The sequence below is a fragment of the Abrus precatorius genome, unplaced genomic scaffold (genome assembly GCF_003935025.1).
Source record: "Abrus precatorius isolate BTA unplaced genomic scaffold, Abrus_2018 Scaffold3, whole genome shotgun sequence".
In the NCBI taxonomy this organism is placed as follows: domain Eukaryota; kingdom Viridiplantae; phylum Streptophyta; class Magnoliopsida; order Fabales; family Fabaceae; genus Abrus; species Abrus precatorius.
In genome coordinates, this window is record NW_020874373.1 from 12,205,218 (window position 1) to 12,223,711 (window position 18,494).

At 27.1% G+C, this 18,494-nt stretch overlaps 1 protein-coding gene across 1 annotated transcript; it reads right to left on the reverse strand.

Annotated features, from left to right (window-relative positions):
• Positions 1-626: 626 nt before the first annotated feature.
• LOC113861298 (probable auxin efflux carrier component 1b) lies at positions 627-3,191 on the reverse strand. The gene is made up of 6 exons (XM_027494029.1): positions 2,108-3,191; positions 1,553-1,829; positions 1,371-1,456; positions 1,123-1,280; positions 830-906; positions 627-734 (listed from the first exon to the last, which is right to left on the reverse strand). The coding sequence occupies exons 1-6, from the start codon at positions 3,189-3,191 to the stop codon at positions 668-670; spliced, it is 1,749 nt and encodes a 582-aa protein (XP_027349830.1). The 3' UTR covers positions 627-667.
• Between the last annotated feature and the right edge of the window lie 15,303 nt (positions 3,192-18,494).

The window sequence follows — 18,494 nt, forward strand, 5'->3', positions numbered from 1 at the left end:
TAAGCAATAGTTGCCAACAGCAGGACCATACTAGCTACCTTAGCCATTGCCCTACACTAGCTTCAATTTCCAACAATGCTCAAAATAAATTTTCGGTAAAATATAAATTTTGGAGGACAAGTTGTTAAAAGCTAAAAAGAGCACCAAAGAGACAACCCAACAAAAGTTTCTGTTTGGTTTCCCACTTTTTTTGTCCAAGAAAAGCACTTGTTGGTTGATATATTCTTTACTTGCATATAGGATTAGAGATTGAGATTCCCAATCGGCTTCATGCTCCTTTTGGCCTAGAAAAGTAGAAGTACATGTGAAAAGAAAGAGAAAGGTGTCGACAACTACAAACAAGCTTCACTTTCTCTTTTCATTAAACGAAGCAAAATATAAAAGAGTGGGGATCACAGTAAAAGGCTAATAACGCCAACACAAAGTTCCCAAGCAGCTATATAGCCCTAAAATATATCAACTTGTCTTACAACTCTCACCATTGTGTTCGGAGAAAACAACTTCACTCCCCTCCCTCTCACTAATAACTTCCGAATTTCTACATCATTGTTAGAGGATGGCAAAAAAAATTAACCTATAATAATAATAATAACAAAAGGGTGTCATCCACTGCAATTAGTCTTTTCTTTTTGCATCACTTGGTTCGGTACTTGTCCTCAACATTGCTTCAAAGCCCCAGCAAAATGTAGTAAACCAGCGTAATAGGAAGAGCAATTAGCATTCCAAATATAACCCTGCATCAAAACAAAGCACCAAAAAGAGTTTTTTAATGTTTTAATAATAATAGTGGGAACAAACACAAAGATAATGAACAATAGAGGATTCTAACCCAGTGCTTAGTATGTCTGGATGAACGTTGTACTCCTTAGCAAACACAAAGGGCACAATCCCTTGTGGCAAAGCAGCCTGAAAATACGCAACACATACATTGAACATGAAAAACATCAATTGGTAAAACCTCAAAACAAAGAGCAATAATTATATTAACAATTTATTCTTAAAAACATTAATTACACTTTTTTATTAATAATTTTTTTCCAACTTTATCATTTTTAATTTTTAAAATCAGTCTAAAAAATAATGTAAACATTTTCCTTAAATAAAAGGTCAAGTCCTTTTTACCTGTACAATAGCAATGTGCAACAGAACTCCCCTGAGCCCCACAACGATTGAAGCAACGGCCATGACAGCAGGACCAGTGAGGAAACGGACAGCCATAGCAAAGGAAGCAACCGAGTTTCCACATGCAATTATCCTTGGTTGCAATGCCATGAATAACCCTTCAACCCACCAATCAATTCAAATATTAAGACAAGACCAGAACAATTCTATAACAACAAAGCCAAATCAATCCTTAGTAGCAAACACACCAAGGCTAAACATTGCCATCCCTAGGCCAGCATCGGACAAAATTGATATTGATTTAGCAACAATTGCAGGCATAACAACATTCCACCTGAAATACAACATAAAACATTAACCAAAACCATTAAAATTACATAAGCAACCAAACCAATAGTGAAATATTTAAATTTGTAAGAAAGTTATATACTTGAATGAGATTAAAGACCACGTGAGACCAATGAGGCTTGAGTAAGTGTTGGGGTTCCTAATAAGCTTTCTCCACACCATAATCAAAATGAGTCTGGTCATAACACTAGCAGGTGGCATGGACGTGGGTTTAGAATCACCCTGTGCCCCACCTTTTGGATGAAGCTCAGCAGTGGAGCTTGAACCAAGCTTCGAAAGTACTGGCCCTTCCTTGTCCACCCCATTAGCAACGGTTCTGTTTCCGAAGCTAAACTCATCGTGACCAAAATCATCATATTCTGAAAATCAAAGAAATCAAAACACAAGAAAATGACATAACCATTTAAGGACAACACAACGCAAAGGAAAAAGTCCAACAAACACCACTCCATCCTTGACACCAACGACCATTTAAAAGAGACAAAAATAACATATGCATACTTGCAACAACAAAACTAGGAAAGTAAAGTAGAAAATAAAAGTCACATTAGAACAAAGATCACTAGTCAACAAAAACAAAAAAAAAGGTCAAAAGGGGAAGATAAAAGATAGTTTTTTGAAATGAAAAAAAGCAAACCTTTATGGTGAGGCACCCCACCAAGCTGGTCATTTCCAAAATCCCCACCACCTCTGAAGACATGGATTCCACCTTCAGAAACAGGAGAAGCACTAGAACTCCACACAAACATGTGAAGATCCTTTCCACCTTCACCATTCCCCTTCTTATTCTTTGTCACCGGAGAAAACAACCCACCATTAGGAGGAGCAGGGTACGCTCCACCACCACCATTAACTCTTCCACTCTCTTCATCAAAACCACCTCCAAAATTAGACTGTCTTGGACTTACGTTCCTCCCGTTCACCATAGAGTAAAAATCAGTGTGATTAAAACTAGACCCTCTTGGAGTTGGATTCCTCGAAGACTGAAGAGAATAAATCTCGGCATTGGTCAAATTTGAAGGACGAGGGGTCAACGAAACCCCGGAGTTTGGACCCTGAGAACGTCGAGAGAATATCTCAGAACGCGAACTCGCACTCTTCCTCACAGTAACATGAAGCTTCCCATCTTCACCAACCTCAGCTTCAGTCTGAAGAGGCTCTTTCCCATCCAAAGAGATGATATCAGAGTCAACCTTGAAGGAAATGATTGAACCTGCAGTGTCAGGGAACTGCTCCACAATGAGAAGCCTCGCACCCCTATACTCAAACAAGAACAACATAAGAGTGTACCAAATGATGCACTGCAGAACCACGATTTGAACCATGAGAGTCCCTGAGGCATCACCATACATGCCCTTCAGCAATGGGATTCCCATGACGAGCGTGTTGGGGAGTGTGGAGAGAGAGAAGAGCGTAATGGACCATTCCAAAGAGCCTCTAGAGCTTGTTCTTGACCACACCAAAAGAACCAACAAGACTATGGCTTTTTGGAGTGAGTCTGCAGCTATGAACTTAAAGTTCATTGCATAAGGGTTGTTGGTGGAGATGAAGTGAAAGGAGAGAAGTGGGACTGCGAAGAGTGCCACGAAACGGTTTATGCCCGAGCATTGATCTGGGGTGAAGATTTTCCACCATTTTACTGAACCATATGCCAGGATCATTGCCACGTAGAGTGGCACCACCGCTGTTAGAACGTGGTACAAGTCTATCAATGTTATCATTGTTATGTTTTGTAGGTGAAAAATTTTCAGAGGCAGAGTGGGAATTGAGAGAGAAGAGAAGGGTTTTGGCTTATGGCATTTTTAAGGCAGACAAGCAAATGAAAGATGAGCTCATTTGTCAAGCTTTTATAAGTCTTTTCGGCTCCAGCAAAAGACACAAAAAAACCTTCTCATAAGTATGTTACTAAGAATGTTACTTGGAAATGGGTATTTATTAGAATTGTTTATTAACTAAAATTAAAAACTTACGATAATATTAAATATAATTTTTTATTAAAATAAAATAAAAAATTTTAAAAAAATAATTTAACAGTACATGAGGAATGGCATATAATATTGAAAATTTCTTTTATTTAAAAAAAAGTTCAGGTCAGTGTTGGGAGAGTGACAGAGTGTGTGGGGTGAGTGGGAATGAAAAGCGATATTTATGAGAGGGAAAGGAGGGGGGAGCATCGCAGATAAAGGTGGAAAAAAGGGAAGACGCAGAAGAGCTTCTAAAGATTCTCATGCCTTTTTGCAGTTTATATGCTGTCATCTTATAGCACATGAGATGCAAAATTATAAACCAGCCACAGCCACGGTAGGAAAACAAAATTCTTCTGTCCTTCAATCGATTCATTTTATTTTTCTCTGTCGGGAGGGAAAAACAAGTTTCAAACAGAATCCAGAATGCACTCTTTTTTAAAATCATATAAATATAATTGAGTTTTCTTTTAATTATGATCATTTTAATTTTATTTGTTTTATTGTATTGAATTTTAATTTTAATTGCACAAATTAATGAAATCAAAATTTTAATTCAAAAATACTTCAATTAGTATTTATAAGTTGTGCTAGTTCGTCTCTTTTGAGTAAACTTTTAAAAAAAATCTTAATAAATAAAATATTTTTCATTAGTTAAAAATGATCTATTTTTTAAAATTCTAAAGCTTTTTAAAAATAGAAAAATTATAATTTTTTCCTAATAAAACTTCTGTAGAAATAACATTCGATATCAAACAGGAAATTTTCCTTTTTAACGATTCACTTTGTTTGTTTGACATAAAATGGGATGATTCAAATTTGAGAGAATAAATTCTTTTTATTTTAGCTCACTTCAACGATGTATAAATTTGTCTAATTCTTGTGAACTCTACATGTTTGCCTTTTTTTTTTTTTTTTTCCATTGTCGTGAAATAGATTACAAATCGAGAGTCATTATCGTCGCTTCACTTTTGCCCTTGTTCAAAAAATAACGGATATTATGGTCTTTTAAAACAAGGTGCCCTCTTAATTTTTATTTTTAATTCATTTACACATAAAAAATTATCCAGTTTCTTTCATTTTTATTATTTTCATCAATTCAAATATCATATTATTTTATTTTATTTTATTCCATTCCTTTATTTTTCTAGTATCTAAAGAGAGGCTAAGTGATGAAGAGTAATCCTGTTCGGAGAATAAAATGAGAAATTTTATTTGCAAAAAATATGTATATATAATATATGATCAACACTAAGGAGAATATTAACGGATATAAATGATAGAAGCTAAATTACTTTTAAAAAAATATTGTTTAATATTAATATATTATATCATATTTTTTGTAAAAAACTATTTATTATTTTTTAATTTATTATTCTCAACTCTCTTTTAAAAATAATCTCATAAAGTCGTTATTTAACCTTTAAATAATTTTAATCATGAAAGAAAATTCAAATTATTACATCTTTTAAAAGAAGTATCACACACTCAAATTCTTTTTTTATTTTGTAAAAATATTTTTTGTTCAAGCTTAAAGTTCTTTCCCGGTACAAATTCAATTTCACAAGTAGAATTTTAAGTGTTAAATTTAACTTTATTTATTATTTGAATTTTTCTTTATAAATTAATGGTTAAAATTTATTTGTCTTCATTTACGTAGAGAACAATCCTTTCATTTGACGTATCTAGAAAATAACGTTCTATTAAATTTATCTTTTGAATTCATGATAACTTCTTTTGTTTTCGACCTATAATTTTGAAGAGGAAAATTCGCACTTATCCCTTTTGCATGGTAGTCAAAGTTTAGGTGGTGCTTTTAGACTTAAAACTCATCTACACCAACCAATCAAAGCAAAAAAAAGCACGACTTTAACATGCTTCAACTTGTTTACTTTTATAATGGGATGAAAAAATTAATAATAAAATATGTTTTGTTAAGAATAACTTACGTGGAGGATGTGTTTGCAAAATGAATATCGCTAATAACATTTTTTAATATACTTTTTTATAAAATATTTCAGAATGATTCTCTTGGCGGTAAATTTTTAGGATTCAATTCACTTTAATTTTTGAATAGTAAAAATATTTGTGATCGATTTATTTTAAAAATTGGAATAATTTTTTAAAAAAATATTAATTTATTAGGCATTTGCTTCAATATTTTTAAATATGGATCAATTATAAAAAGTGTATTAAATAATGTATTTAAAAGAATATGCTACTAATATTTTTCTTAGTAAAATTAATGTATTAAAGCTTACTAACAAACTAAAACTAGAAGAAATATTCCAAGGAAAATAGTTACCACTGAAATGATCAAATTGTCATAAACGTTAATGGAAAGAATCTTACACAAGTAAAATAAAAAGTTTGTTCTAATACTTAAAATCATAAAATTCTCCTACCTGATTATTGAGAGTTATTAACTATGCTATAAAAAACAATGCCTACAGGGAAGATTAACATGTCATGTGTGATATACTGAATACAAGTGAATAAAGCTTTAATTACTCAGCTTTGATTTGAAATTTTATAAATTTTTATATTTTCTTGGAGTTTAAAAATTCAGTAAATTTTTATGTATTTTAAATAATTTATCTTAAAAATTAGGATAATAATTTTTAAATTTATTCTCATTTTTAAATATTTTTATTAAACAAAATAAGATAATGTAAATAGATTTATATTATAATTTGAATCATTCTATAGTATAAAAATAAAGAAATGTAATAGAGGCATTCCCTTAACCTTGGGTAGGGATGAGGACTGAATTTGGGGGGTTCTTTTGGCTATAGGAAAGGTGCAGTGAAAGAGGAAAATATTCTTGCAAGAAACATTCAAATAGTTAAGTTAGTGGGGATTTTCAAAGGGAGTTCTTTAGAAGGCTACAATGAACTTACTTGAGGCTTTGGTATATCTGCCTTTATACAGGCATTGGTTATCTCGTGTTTTGATTTTTCATTGCTACACTGACGTTAGTTGTCGGGTTAATAGCATGTGATAGAAGTAATTTGATGGGACTAACACAGTGTGCGCCTAAGCTCTTAGTTAATCAAAGGTTGGACACATGAATTACGTTTGACTGACAAGAAAAATCTTAGGAGAGCCTGCTTTGACATACCTAATTCAGTGTTATTGGTCTTTAGGCAGCTCATGGTGGGTTATCTGTGATCCCATGTGGGTCTTTTAGTCATTTAACCGCTGTCGATTGTATAACACCAGATCAACTTCTTTCTATGGAAAGTTAAGAATGGTAGTTTTCTGACCAAAATAGAAAGATGTTAAAAATTGCTCTAAAATAACAATATTTGTACTATATTCGTTCGTAAGAAATTTTAAAAAATCATATGTCAGATAACAAACTATGAATAACGAGTATGGTTGTGGGGATAAACGTACCAACAAGTATAAGAATAGGGATCAAAGCTGTGACCTAATATGGTATATAGAGATCAGTACGAGTAATTTTTTAGAGTGCAAATAATCTTGCAGACTGAAATGTTAGTTACTTGGTCAAATCCTTTATCTCAGACAGTGAAGCTCAATATAAATGGATCAAGGAAACAAAATTCTAGTTAGCTATGAGGGCCTTCTTAGAGACACCTCAAGCCATTTCCTAAAGGTTTTTATTGCAAACTTGGCCTATCTTTGATTAGATCAGACCTGTGGGGACTGCTTTGGAGCTTTAGAATGGCTAAATGTTTAGATGAGAGAAATCTAGTTGTGGGGATTGGCTAGCAGGTAGCTATCAGAATGGTGAGAGAAATAGTCTCTCAATTTCATCATGCTTCTCATTAGGAAGATTGGGAGACTTATTTCCTATCCATAATAGACTGTTAGATGCACCATGTAGAGAAACAAATAAACGTGTGAAGTTCTTAGCTGATCTAAGCCACCCAAGTCCTTTTCTTTGTCAATTTCTAGAGGTCCCTCCTCCCTTACTTATTCCTATCCTCCTGGAAGATGCATATGGGATAGCTTTTACTGGATTAATCTTGTAATCATTCATTGGGTGCATTATCCTATTCAATGTAAAAAGAAATACAGGATAAGTCACATGGCTTGAGAAAAAAAAATGTCTCCTAAAATAATTCTTGTTCAATCATAAGGACTTATATTTATAATACAAAAATATATAAATATTTAATTTTAATAAATTTTAACATAAACAATCAAGATAATGTAAATTCACAATTTAATAGTTAGATCAATAAAATATAATTTATATAAAATTATTAATGATACAATAATCAGTGAACTTATAGAGGTAAACCTCTGTACCTTTGATCATGTAGAGATTAGGAAATTTCACATTTAATTCTAAAAAAGAAAAATTATAAGTTAATTCTAAAAAAAATTTAGTCAATTAAATTTTAAAAAATAGCATAATTTATTTACTAAATATATTAGAATAAACAATATTTAACGCCTGTATGTCATGATGGTAAGTCATTGTCGATTAAGCAACCACGTAATTTATTTTCATTTCATTCTTATTTTCTGAACTAGCTATTTTAGTAGTAAAAATAATTTATGTAAACAAATTCATGCACAAGAGTCGCCGTGAATGTAAAGCAGGGTTTTCCTTAACAACATATAATGTATATCTGGTTTAAAATAATCACTTGTTTTTTTTTTCTCAAATTTCTAAAAGAACTTAAAAATTATTTCCTCAAATTAGTCACTCATAAATCATGTGTACAATGCATTCGATTATTGACGATGATGATTAACTAATGTAACTTTTTTGGTAATTAGTCAATGTTTTGCTACAAATATTAATGTAGGTCAACTAATTTTTCATACTTGGTTGTCACGTAGCGAAACATGATACAAAAGTGAGAAAGACCAAATCAAAAGCAGAAAATATATATGCTATTCCAAACAAGACAAGAGAAGTGGGGCATAAAGTGGTAGAAAACGAAGACTCTCTGGCTAGCTCTGTTCAGTTTGGAATTTCTACAAAAATAAGAGAAAGTAAGATTCCATGCAGTAACATTCACTGTTTAAATTATTGAAATTATAAAAGATGATAAATGCTTATGTTGCGTCATCCATATCGTACCATGTCCAAAATATAAAAGATTGTAAATAATCAAATAGCATGCAGGAGCTAGCAAGGTTGGTAACATATGTAGAGACAAGTGCTTGAAAATAATTGATAAGCAATTAAATAATAAAATGTGTTATAGGAAAATGAGAGAACACAGGGAAAGAAACAAAGAAGAAGAATATAAGTAGGATAGGAGACAATGGGAACGAGTGAGTGGGAAGAATCCAATGAAAAAGACAATTCTATATATTTGTGTCTGCAAGAAGGAAGGACCATATTGAAAAGCACGTACAAATCACTCCCAAACATGTCAAATAGCGCTGCAACACCAAGCTAGCCCTCAAACGGTGGATTCAATTATGAAATGCATGCAGCATCCCAATGAGAATCTCACAGTCAAAGGCTCCTTAATTTGCTACTTAATCCATAAGAGGAATGTTAAAACACATTGGATAGTTAATTACTAAAATTTATTAAAATTTTGTCGTTTTTTATTCTTAATTAAATGATTTATTCTCATTCATATTTTTATAATTTTAACTAATAATAAATAGTATATTAAATAATATATTCTTGATACTTCTCATCAGGGGCGTTAAAAATCGAACCAAGCTGTTTTAAATAGCTAAACTGATTAAAAAAATTAAAAATTGATCAAATTAAAATTTAAAAAATTACATTTTATATTGCAGTTTAGTTTATTTTTAGATCTCATTCTTAAAATTGAACTAAATTGCATTTATAATAAATTTAAAATTATTATTTTTTACTCAATTTTTTCATAACATTATATAAATATATAGTACATCACTTTTATTTATTTTAGATTCTCATTTTTCTCAATTGAATACTTTTTTATTTTTTATCAATAATTTTATCCTTTTAATTATTATTTTTTCTCTATTTTTATTTTTCAATAAACTCATTTTAATTTTTAAACTACTTCTTACTCTAAATTTAAAAATTTTAAGAAAAAGTAATTTGATAATAATAATAAAACCAATCCAAAATAAACTGATATTTTACAATTCAATTTGTTTCAATTTTTAAATTATATTCAAACCAAACTCAATTGAACTGCATGTTATTTTTATGTGATTTAAATATTTTTTAAGTAAAAATCAAACTCAACCAAATCGCAAATACCCCTACTCATCACTAATATATAAGTTGCATATTAAACTCTTTTTTTATATGAAAAGAATTAAAATACCAATATGAGATATTAGGAAAGATTACGAAAACATGAAAAATTTTGAAACATTGCTAATAGCAATTTTTGGTATTTTAATTTTTTTATAATTTTTTAAAAAATTGTCATTTTTTATATTTTAAATTTTTTTATAATTTTTAGACATTTTATCTCTAAATTTTTGCACCTGTTAACAATTTTTGAGTTTTTATATTTTTGTAATTTTTTTTCAAAATCTCATATTTTAGTATATTATAAACAAAATAATTAAAAAAACGCATGATTACGGTAGGCAAGTATCTATTGACATTGGTATTAGGGATGGAAAAATATCAGATTAGGCCAGGATTTACTTTAAACAAATTAGGCCTGTAACATAATTATTAGGCCTGAGTTTGATATGTTACCTGTTAAAGGCTTTATTTTCAGTCTAATCTGGCCTGTTTAGGTGGCATGGCCTAACCTGAAACTTATTAACAAGGTCTGCTACAAAAAAAATATTTTAATATTAATGAGAATATAATAAATATTTTATTATCAAATTAGTTTACATATTTTTCTACTTTTCCTTTGTGTTATTGATAATTATTAAATAATTATAATAATTTTGATATAATTTTATAAATAATTTTTAAAATATTATTTGAGCAAGCTAATTATACATGTTTCATATTAAATAAATTTTTTTTTTATTTTTCTTGATTTATTTTTAAAAATTATTAAAGTATTAAAGATTTTAATTTTTTTAGGACCATATTTTATTTGTTTAAAGACATCTTATATTTAATAAATAAAATCATAGTAAAAACATAAAATTGACCACAAAAAATAACATTCACATAATTTGTTAAATCAGTTGAAAGAAAATTATTATATTTTAAAAATTAAATAAATTTAAATTCAATATAATATATATATATAATGACAATAATAATAACTATTAAATTAAACAAAAAATAAAATAATTAAAAAATATTTAATTTTATTTTTTTCATTAATTTATTATTTTAAATTAACAAATACACGTAAAATTAACAGCACTATAACATTAATGTTATATAAAAAAATATTACTGATACAATAAATTAAAATATATACTTATATATAAAATATAAATTGATAAATTATCTAATAATTTAATTTTTTTATTTATGTGAATATTTACAAATTATTGAATTTCAAATATATGTTAATAACTATAATTAAAGTATTAAAAATTTTAATTATTTTTTATGATAATTATATTTTGTTTATGTAAAGACATCTTATATTCAACAAATAAAATCATAAAGTAAACACATAAATTGATAACAAAAAATAACACTCACAAAATTTGTTGAATTAGCTAAAATAAATTATTATATTTAAAAAAGTAAATAAATAATCATTGTAAAAATTATAGATAAAAAATATTTATATTATAAAGTTTAATGATGTAGAAAAATAACATATGTGCATAGTAAGAATTAATAAAATTTATATTTAAATTAAAATAACTTATATTTCTAAACTTTTATCTTAATAAAAAAATATATAATAAAACTTAATATATATATATATATAATGACAATAATACTAATTATTAAATTAAAAAATAATTACAAAATATTTAATTTTATTTATTTTATTTTAAATTAATAAATATACATAAAATTCACTATACTATAACATTAATATAATATAAAAAATATTACTGATACAATACATTAATATATATATATTATAAATTGATAAATTAATTAATAATTTAATTTTTTATTTATATTTTTTTAAATATTTATAAATCATTGAATTTTGAATGTATATTAACAATTAGGCGGGTATGTTAGGCTTAACAGGTTTTTAAAACAGCTCAGGCCTGACTTATTTACTTAAACAGACCTTAAAAAAAGTTTAAGCCTTATTTATTTATTAAAGAGATCAGACCTAAACTAAGTTAAGTTATAGTCTCTATCAGGTGGTCTGACTTGTTTCCATCCCTAATTGGTATATGATAAAAATGGGCATGTACGTATTGTATGTATGACAATTTTTAAAAATAAAAAGTAAGGGTGCAGACAAAAAATCTTATATAGAAATACAAAATTATACTTTTAACCTTCTATTTTTTTTTAAACCGTAGATATCTTATCTAATTTTTTAATTCTAAATTTAAAATTGTTTCCTATTATTCCATTTTATCATTTAACGGAGATGCACTACATAACATTGAGGTTTTTACTTGTTAAATAAGTCTCAGTTCATAATTAAATCTTCAAAAATGTTGTTTATAATGGAAATTCTAAATTTTGATTAGAACATGAGGTTAGTTATAAAATATGATGAAAACTTGTTATAATGCTTAAAAAATACAAGGAATTATATATTTCCTTAGTTAAGAAAAATGAAAAGGTTATGGGTTTAAGGATAGAAAAAGGACAGAAAATACAAAAAAAAATTATTTACTTAAATGAATGGAATAATCAACAAAAATAAATAAATAAAATATTATGTAAGATATTTTTTCTTAATTGATTACAGGTTTTTATCAACTTTAATAAGGATAATTGATAATTGATTACCAATAATCTTTAACGTACGTGATGATGATAAAATTTTATAGAAAAGTTAATCGATCAACTTGAATACTGAAACAAATTAATCATAATCAATTAAATATAACCATAATTAATAGATTAACTTGAGCTACGATAGATATGGGATTATGCTTGATACAAATAAAACACAATCGATCAACTTTTAATAATAATCGATCAAACCACATGGAAAACTATGCTTAATTATTTGCTTACTACAATAATATTATTGCAGTTTCTTCATTAATGCAATGAGGTTTTGCCATGTCCATGATATCATTATATGTGCCATTTGATTCATAGTAGGAATAATACTGACCTCTATAGAAAGGACAGATAATTGGAGGGGCAATATTGAAAAAGGTGAAGTCATGGCCATTTGATTCCCGTGTTAATGTTAGGGTATCATGCCCATCTTCGCAAGACAAAAATAATGACTCACGGCTATTCCTATAAACGAAGTGGGTCTGGTCACATGAATGCTATGATAATCCATTAACACCTAAATTAATGATGTGAAATAATTGGTTGACGCTGAAAATAATCGATTGGAGTCTTGAGATAATCTACCAACTTGACAGATATGTGGGATGAATGACGGGAAAAGGGAGCGTAAAATTGATACCCCTATAGTACATAAATCATCGTCAATTATGGATCCTACAAGTCATTTTTTTAAAATGCTAAAGTTTTTGGGTTAATACTCTTTGTGCCATTCTTCTTCCTATTCTACTTCATCACCATCATATTCCTCTTAGACCCAGCAACTGTGACACTAGTCACCAATCACCATCAACTAAGAGCCAGTAGAAAAACATCAGTAGAGATTATCAAATTCCCAAATAGAGCATCTAGAACCATCATGCATAGTAGTATTAGCACCTAAGTCATTGCTCTGTATTATGTAACCACTCTTGCTTCAACCCAACAATAAATATTAATGTTAGATTGTCACTGTCTCTCCCAACTACGACCATTGCCGCTCATTGCTCAATTAACCATGCCACCACAAAAGGATGAGTTGGAGGAGAATAAACAGGAAGAGGAAAAGCAAGGAGAAAGAAGAAAAAGATATTTATTAAATGTTGAACTGGTTGAACAAGTTTCATTTTAATGATCGGGATATTAACACGTACTTTTGGCTTTTTTATTTAAATAATGTAAACTTAAAAATAAATTCTTAATGTATAATATTTTTGAAACAAATTTTTTGTCTGAGGTGTGTCAGTCGACGTGACATTAGTTTTGCTAATGCAGCTGGCGAAAATATTAAATTTTTATTTTTTTAAAATAAATTTTACCACAAAAAATGCGAAATAACTAGATTGTGACATGTGTCAACATTTATAAAATTTTGTAATATGATTGGCGAAATTAAATACCAGTTTTGCCAAATAGAGTGCGAAACTCTCAGATTGTGACACGTGTCATGGTCCGAGTGAGTTTCACCATAAAAATTACACAACTTGCAAGAATCTGACACGTGGCACAATTTTAAGCTATTACGCAAATTTACCTTTATTAATTTTAATAACATAATCAAACTAAATCTGATTTAGATTTAGATGCAAATTATTACCACATTTAAAATAAAAATCAAATTACTAACATTTCATGAGAAAATATTTTTTTTATTTATATATAAATTCAAATTATATCTTAATTAAATAAATTTAAATCACTAACATAATTAAAATTTTTATACTTAGATACCAATTATGATTACATTAAAATTTTAAAAAAATAGTAACATAATAGAAGAAAATATTTTTTATATTTACATACAAATTACTATTAAATTTTTTGTATATTACATTAATATTTTTAAATTAAATTAAATTATTTTAAATCAATAATAAAAATATATTACATATTTATTTTTAAATTTAATATATTTTAGAAATTTTTTTAAAAAATATTACAATTATTAACCATAAATATTTTATTATATTAATTAAATTATAAAATATAAGATTAAAATCAATATAAAATACAAAAATATTTCATGTGCAAAAAATATTTAACATGATAATAAAAAATCAATGCTTAAAATTACCCTTATTCAAAAATACTTCTACAAACATCCTCATTTAATATAAAAAATCAATGTTGTTATATTATAATATAATCATAATATTTTATAAATATATTATTATTATATGAGATCGGTAACATTTATAAAACTATAATACTAGTTTTTATTATATAATGTAATAATTTTAATTATGTTAGTAATTTAAATTTATTTAATTAATATGTAATTTGAATTTATATATAAATAAATAAAAAAATTTCTAGTGGAATGTTAGTAATTTGATTTTTATTTTAAATGTGGTAATGATTTGTATCTAAATTTAAATCAGATTTAGTTTGATTATGTTATTAAAATTAATAAAGATAAATTTGCGTAATAACTTAAAATTGTGTCATGTGTCAGATTCTTGCAAGTTGTGCAATTTTTATAGCAAAACTCACTCAAATCATGACACGTGTCACAATCTGAGAGTTTCGCACTCTGTGTGGTGAAACTGATATTTAATTTGGCCAATCATATTGCGAAATTTTACAAATGTTGACACATGTTACAATCTGGTTACTTTGCATTTTTTGTGGCAAAATTTATTTTTAAAACAATAAAAATTTAATATTTTCGTCAATCGCATTGGCGAAACTAATGTCACGTGGACTGACACACTCCAGACAGGAAAATTGTTTTAAAAAAACTATATATTAAGAATTTGTTTTTAAGTTTACATTATTTAAATAAAAAAGCCCATACTTTTATATTAATCATCACATAATTATAAAAAAATTAAATAGACGATTATATAAATTTTCTGCAAAGATGGTTCCATTTAAAATTAATTCTTAAAAAATGTTTAAATTTAAACTCTAACAAATTAAACAAGTAAAGAAAATAGTTTTTAATATGAATATCCATCAGTTATGTATTAAGTTAACTAATAAAGTTTTACGATGAGTTTAGTTTCACATCAAATTATCACGTAATCATATTTCCTTTGAGTGTAATGTGATTTTTCAAAAAAATTAATGTTTGGTTGCTCTCGAATATAATTGATTTTACCTTGAACTTGAGATTAAGCTAATGTCATAATTTGTAGATTTTGTCTTGAATTAATATATATATATATATATATATATATATAATTACAAAAAAATTTAAACAGAAATTTTATTTTTAAATAAAATTAATTTTACAAAATTAAATCTATTCAAACTTCAGTTTATAAAAATTCGCTCAAAAACACATTTAATTTGGCACTATAGCGTATTAATTACTCTTATCATAATTAGAACACAATTATATATTTTTATTAAAATATTCGTTGATTAGTTTTAAATATTAAAACAAATAAGAATTTAGTGTTTGTAAATTTAAAGTCAAACAAAAAATTTAAATTATTAAATATAATTAAAATAATTTAAATATAATTTGTTTATTACAATATATTATTAATTAAAAAGAAAAATAACTTCTCTAACTTTAAACCAAATAAACTATTCATATTTAAGAATATAGATTTTTTAATTGAAAGGTAGAGACCATAAAATATCTCCAAAGTGAAGGGGTTTAGCACTATTTTCCGCTCGTAATTTGCAATTAATATTGAACTTGAAATTTTGTATACATGATAAAATTAAAAAACATAACCACTTACTAAATATAAAATTTCAAATATACATTAGATGTAAAAATATGCAGGCATTTCATGCAAATATTATAAATTATAAATTTTTTTAACTTATACAATATTATGCATGAGAAATTTATATATAATAAGTTTTTATTAAAAAATAATATTAAATTTAATATAATTTGATGTATTAATATTATTAAATTTATAATCTTGAATAAAAAATTATTATTTATAAATTTGTAATATATGCAGTTTAAAAAAATGGTTTAAAAAATTATGCGCACAGCACATCCACTGAGTTGCAAATGGTTAGGTGGCTTGTTAAGCGGTGCAGCAGAGTGTATGTGACAGGCGGCGCTGCTGTTTAACTTTGTCGTGTGAGCATTGCAATTACTATTTGCATTTCGACTCCAAAACGACTGCGTTATTGTCTCGTTTTGGTTTCATCACACGCAAAATGCCCTCATCTCGCAGCCCTGTCCCTTTCATTGTCCCCCACACTCCAGACACCCTCTCAATTCTGCTCTTCACACGTTACACTCTTTTGCCTCTTCTTTTACCGACAAATAAATTCACTCACAAGTACTATTTCAAATAGGGAATAATATTATACAAAAACTTTGACCTTCTGTTTTAAGTTTTTTTTAATTGATTTTTTTTATAAGAATTAGCTCAATTGTTACTGAACAAACCTTGAAATTTCTTTGTTTTATTTAAAACATTATTAACATATTTCTTCTATAATTTCCAATTTAAATTATAAATTAAAAGTTGAGATTACACTTAAGATGGGAAGATAGAATTCAAATTGCGGGATATGAAGTGAAGAGCCATGATTTATAATAATAATTACAGTAAACGAAAAGTTAAGAAAATGATAGGTTACTTTGAAATGGAATAACACAGCGCGGAGGCGTTGGAGAGAAAAATATGGGGAATGGAGAAGAAAGAAGGAGAGAAAATAATTAGCAAAAGCAAAGCAACGTTGTATGGAATTGAAGGTGAGTGTGAATAATGTATGAGCATGACGTCTTAGAGTGATGGACAGAAGCAAAGAAGCATTGATTGATGCATTGAAATTTGATAATAGATAATAGATAATAGATAATGGAGAGTGGAGATCCGATCCATAGATAGATTTGTAGAATGCGATAAAAGCCGGAATATAAGGCATTTCTTCCGAGTTCTGACGAATTGCTAAATTGCGGAATGTAAAAGCTTTTCGTGCGGAAGACGTGAAAATGTAACGCTCATGGAAGCCTCTTTTCTCTGTTGGGTCATAATCAAGCCCAACTCTATGCCATGCAAAAACTGACAAATGCAGCACAACATGGGAATGCCATCACTTGTTTCGTACTCTATTCTCTCTGTTCAAGGATTTCTCTCCTATGCACGTCACTGCATCTGTAATCAAACTATAATAGACATATGGTAAAATTAAAAAAATATCAATATCAATTTTCATATTTTCAATAAACTGTCATATTTTTAAATTTAAATTTATAATTCAAAAATATCATCTTCTAAAGTATATATAAAAAAATTTATCTCATAATTTATAAAATAAGAACAAAACTAATGAAAACCAAATATTTCAACGATAAAAGTATCAAGCATGCACTTTGAGGAAGAGTCCTGGAAATGAAAAACGTCAACAGACAAAAATAAATTAGAATGTATCAATTTACATTAACATTCAATAATACATTATAATTTTAATAAAAAATATCAATTTTTTAATAATTAATTTAAAAATTATACTTACCATGTATTTTAATGAATTAATTAATAATATTTTTTTTAACTTCAATAGTGCATTAAAATTAGACTTAATTTTTTAACGTAATCTCAAAACAAAAACGTAAAGTTATCTAATTAAGAAATATAGTAATCTTCATTAATGACAAACTAATAAAACATAAAACAGTCTTTAAATCTTTAAAAAAAATTAAAAACACCTACAACATTTAAATTAACATTAATTTTAAATAATCAAAGAATAATATAAAATAGTCTCCTTCATAAATGACTCAGTATACTTGTTATAATAATTTTTCAAAATGCATGGTGGTATCTTTCCTTGTTCATCCTTTCCCCTTTGCTTCTTAAGTCTGATTGTATCCCTCCTAACAATTAGTAGTAATTGTAACATCTTTATTGTTTGTTAAATTGTATAGTGATTAACAATGAGAAGCAGAAAATAAAAGAAATATTTTTCTTAAAAAATTATAGATTTAAAAAATAATGAAACGATGAAAGTTATATTTCAAATCTTTCGCATAAATAGTTTTAAATTTTAAATTTATAATTGGAGTAAAATAAAAATTTTATTCCGAATAATCTATTAATTTATATTATATACCTATAAGTTTAAATTATATATAATGTTGTCTTAAAATAATTAATTACCCATATTACAAATACTTCAAAATAATATTTATAATAGGATTTATTGAATATCATAATTTTTGAACTTAATATTTAAAGAATCACACAACCTAATCAACTTAAAATAGAAATAAAAAAAAAAAAATTATTCCAATCCTCTGAATTTTAACGAAGCAGTTCTTCCATCACCTC

Bases quoted from the DNA above. Each gene is read 5' to 3' on its own strand.
- LOC113861298 (XM_027494029.1), bottom strand. From the start codon at position 3,191: ATGATAACATTGATAGACTTGTACCACGTTCTAACAGCGGTGGTGCCA. The intron at 907-1,122 runs GTAAAAAGGACT...GCGTATTTTCAG, and splicing joins TGCACATTGCTATTGTACAG to GCTGCTTTGCCACAAGGGAT. The intron at 735-829 runs GTTAGAATCCTC...GTTTTGATGCAG, and splicing joins CCAGACATACTAAGCACTGG to GGTTATATTTGGAATGCTAA.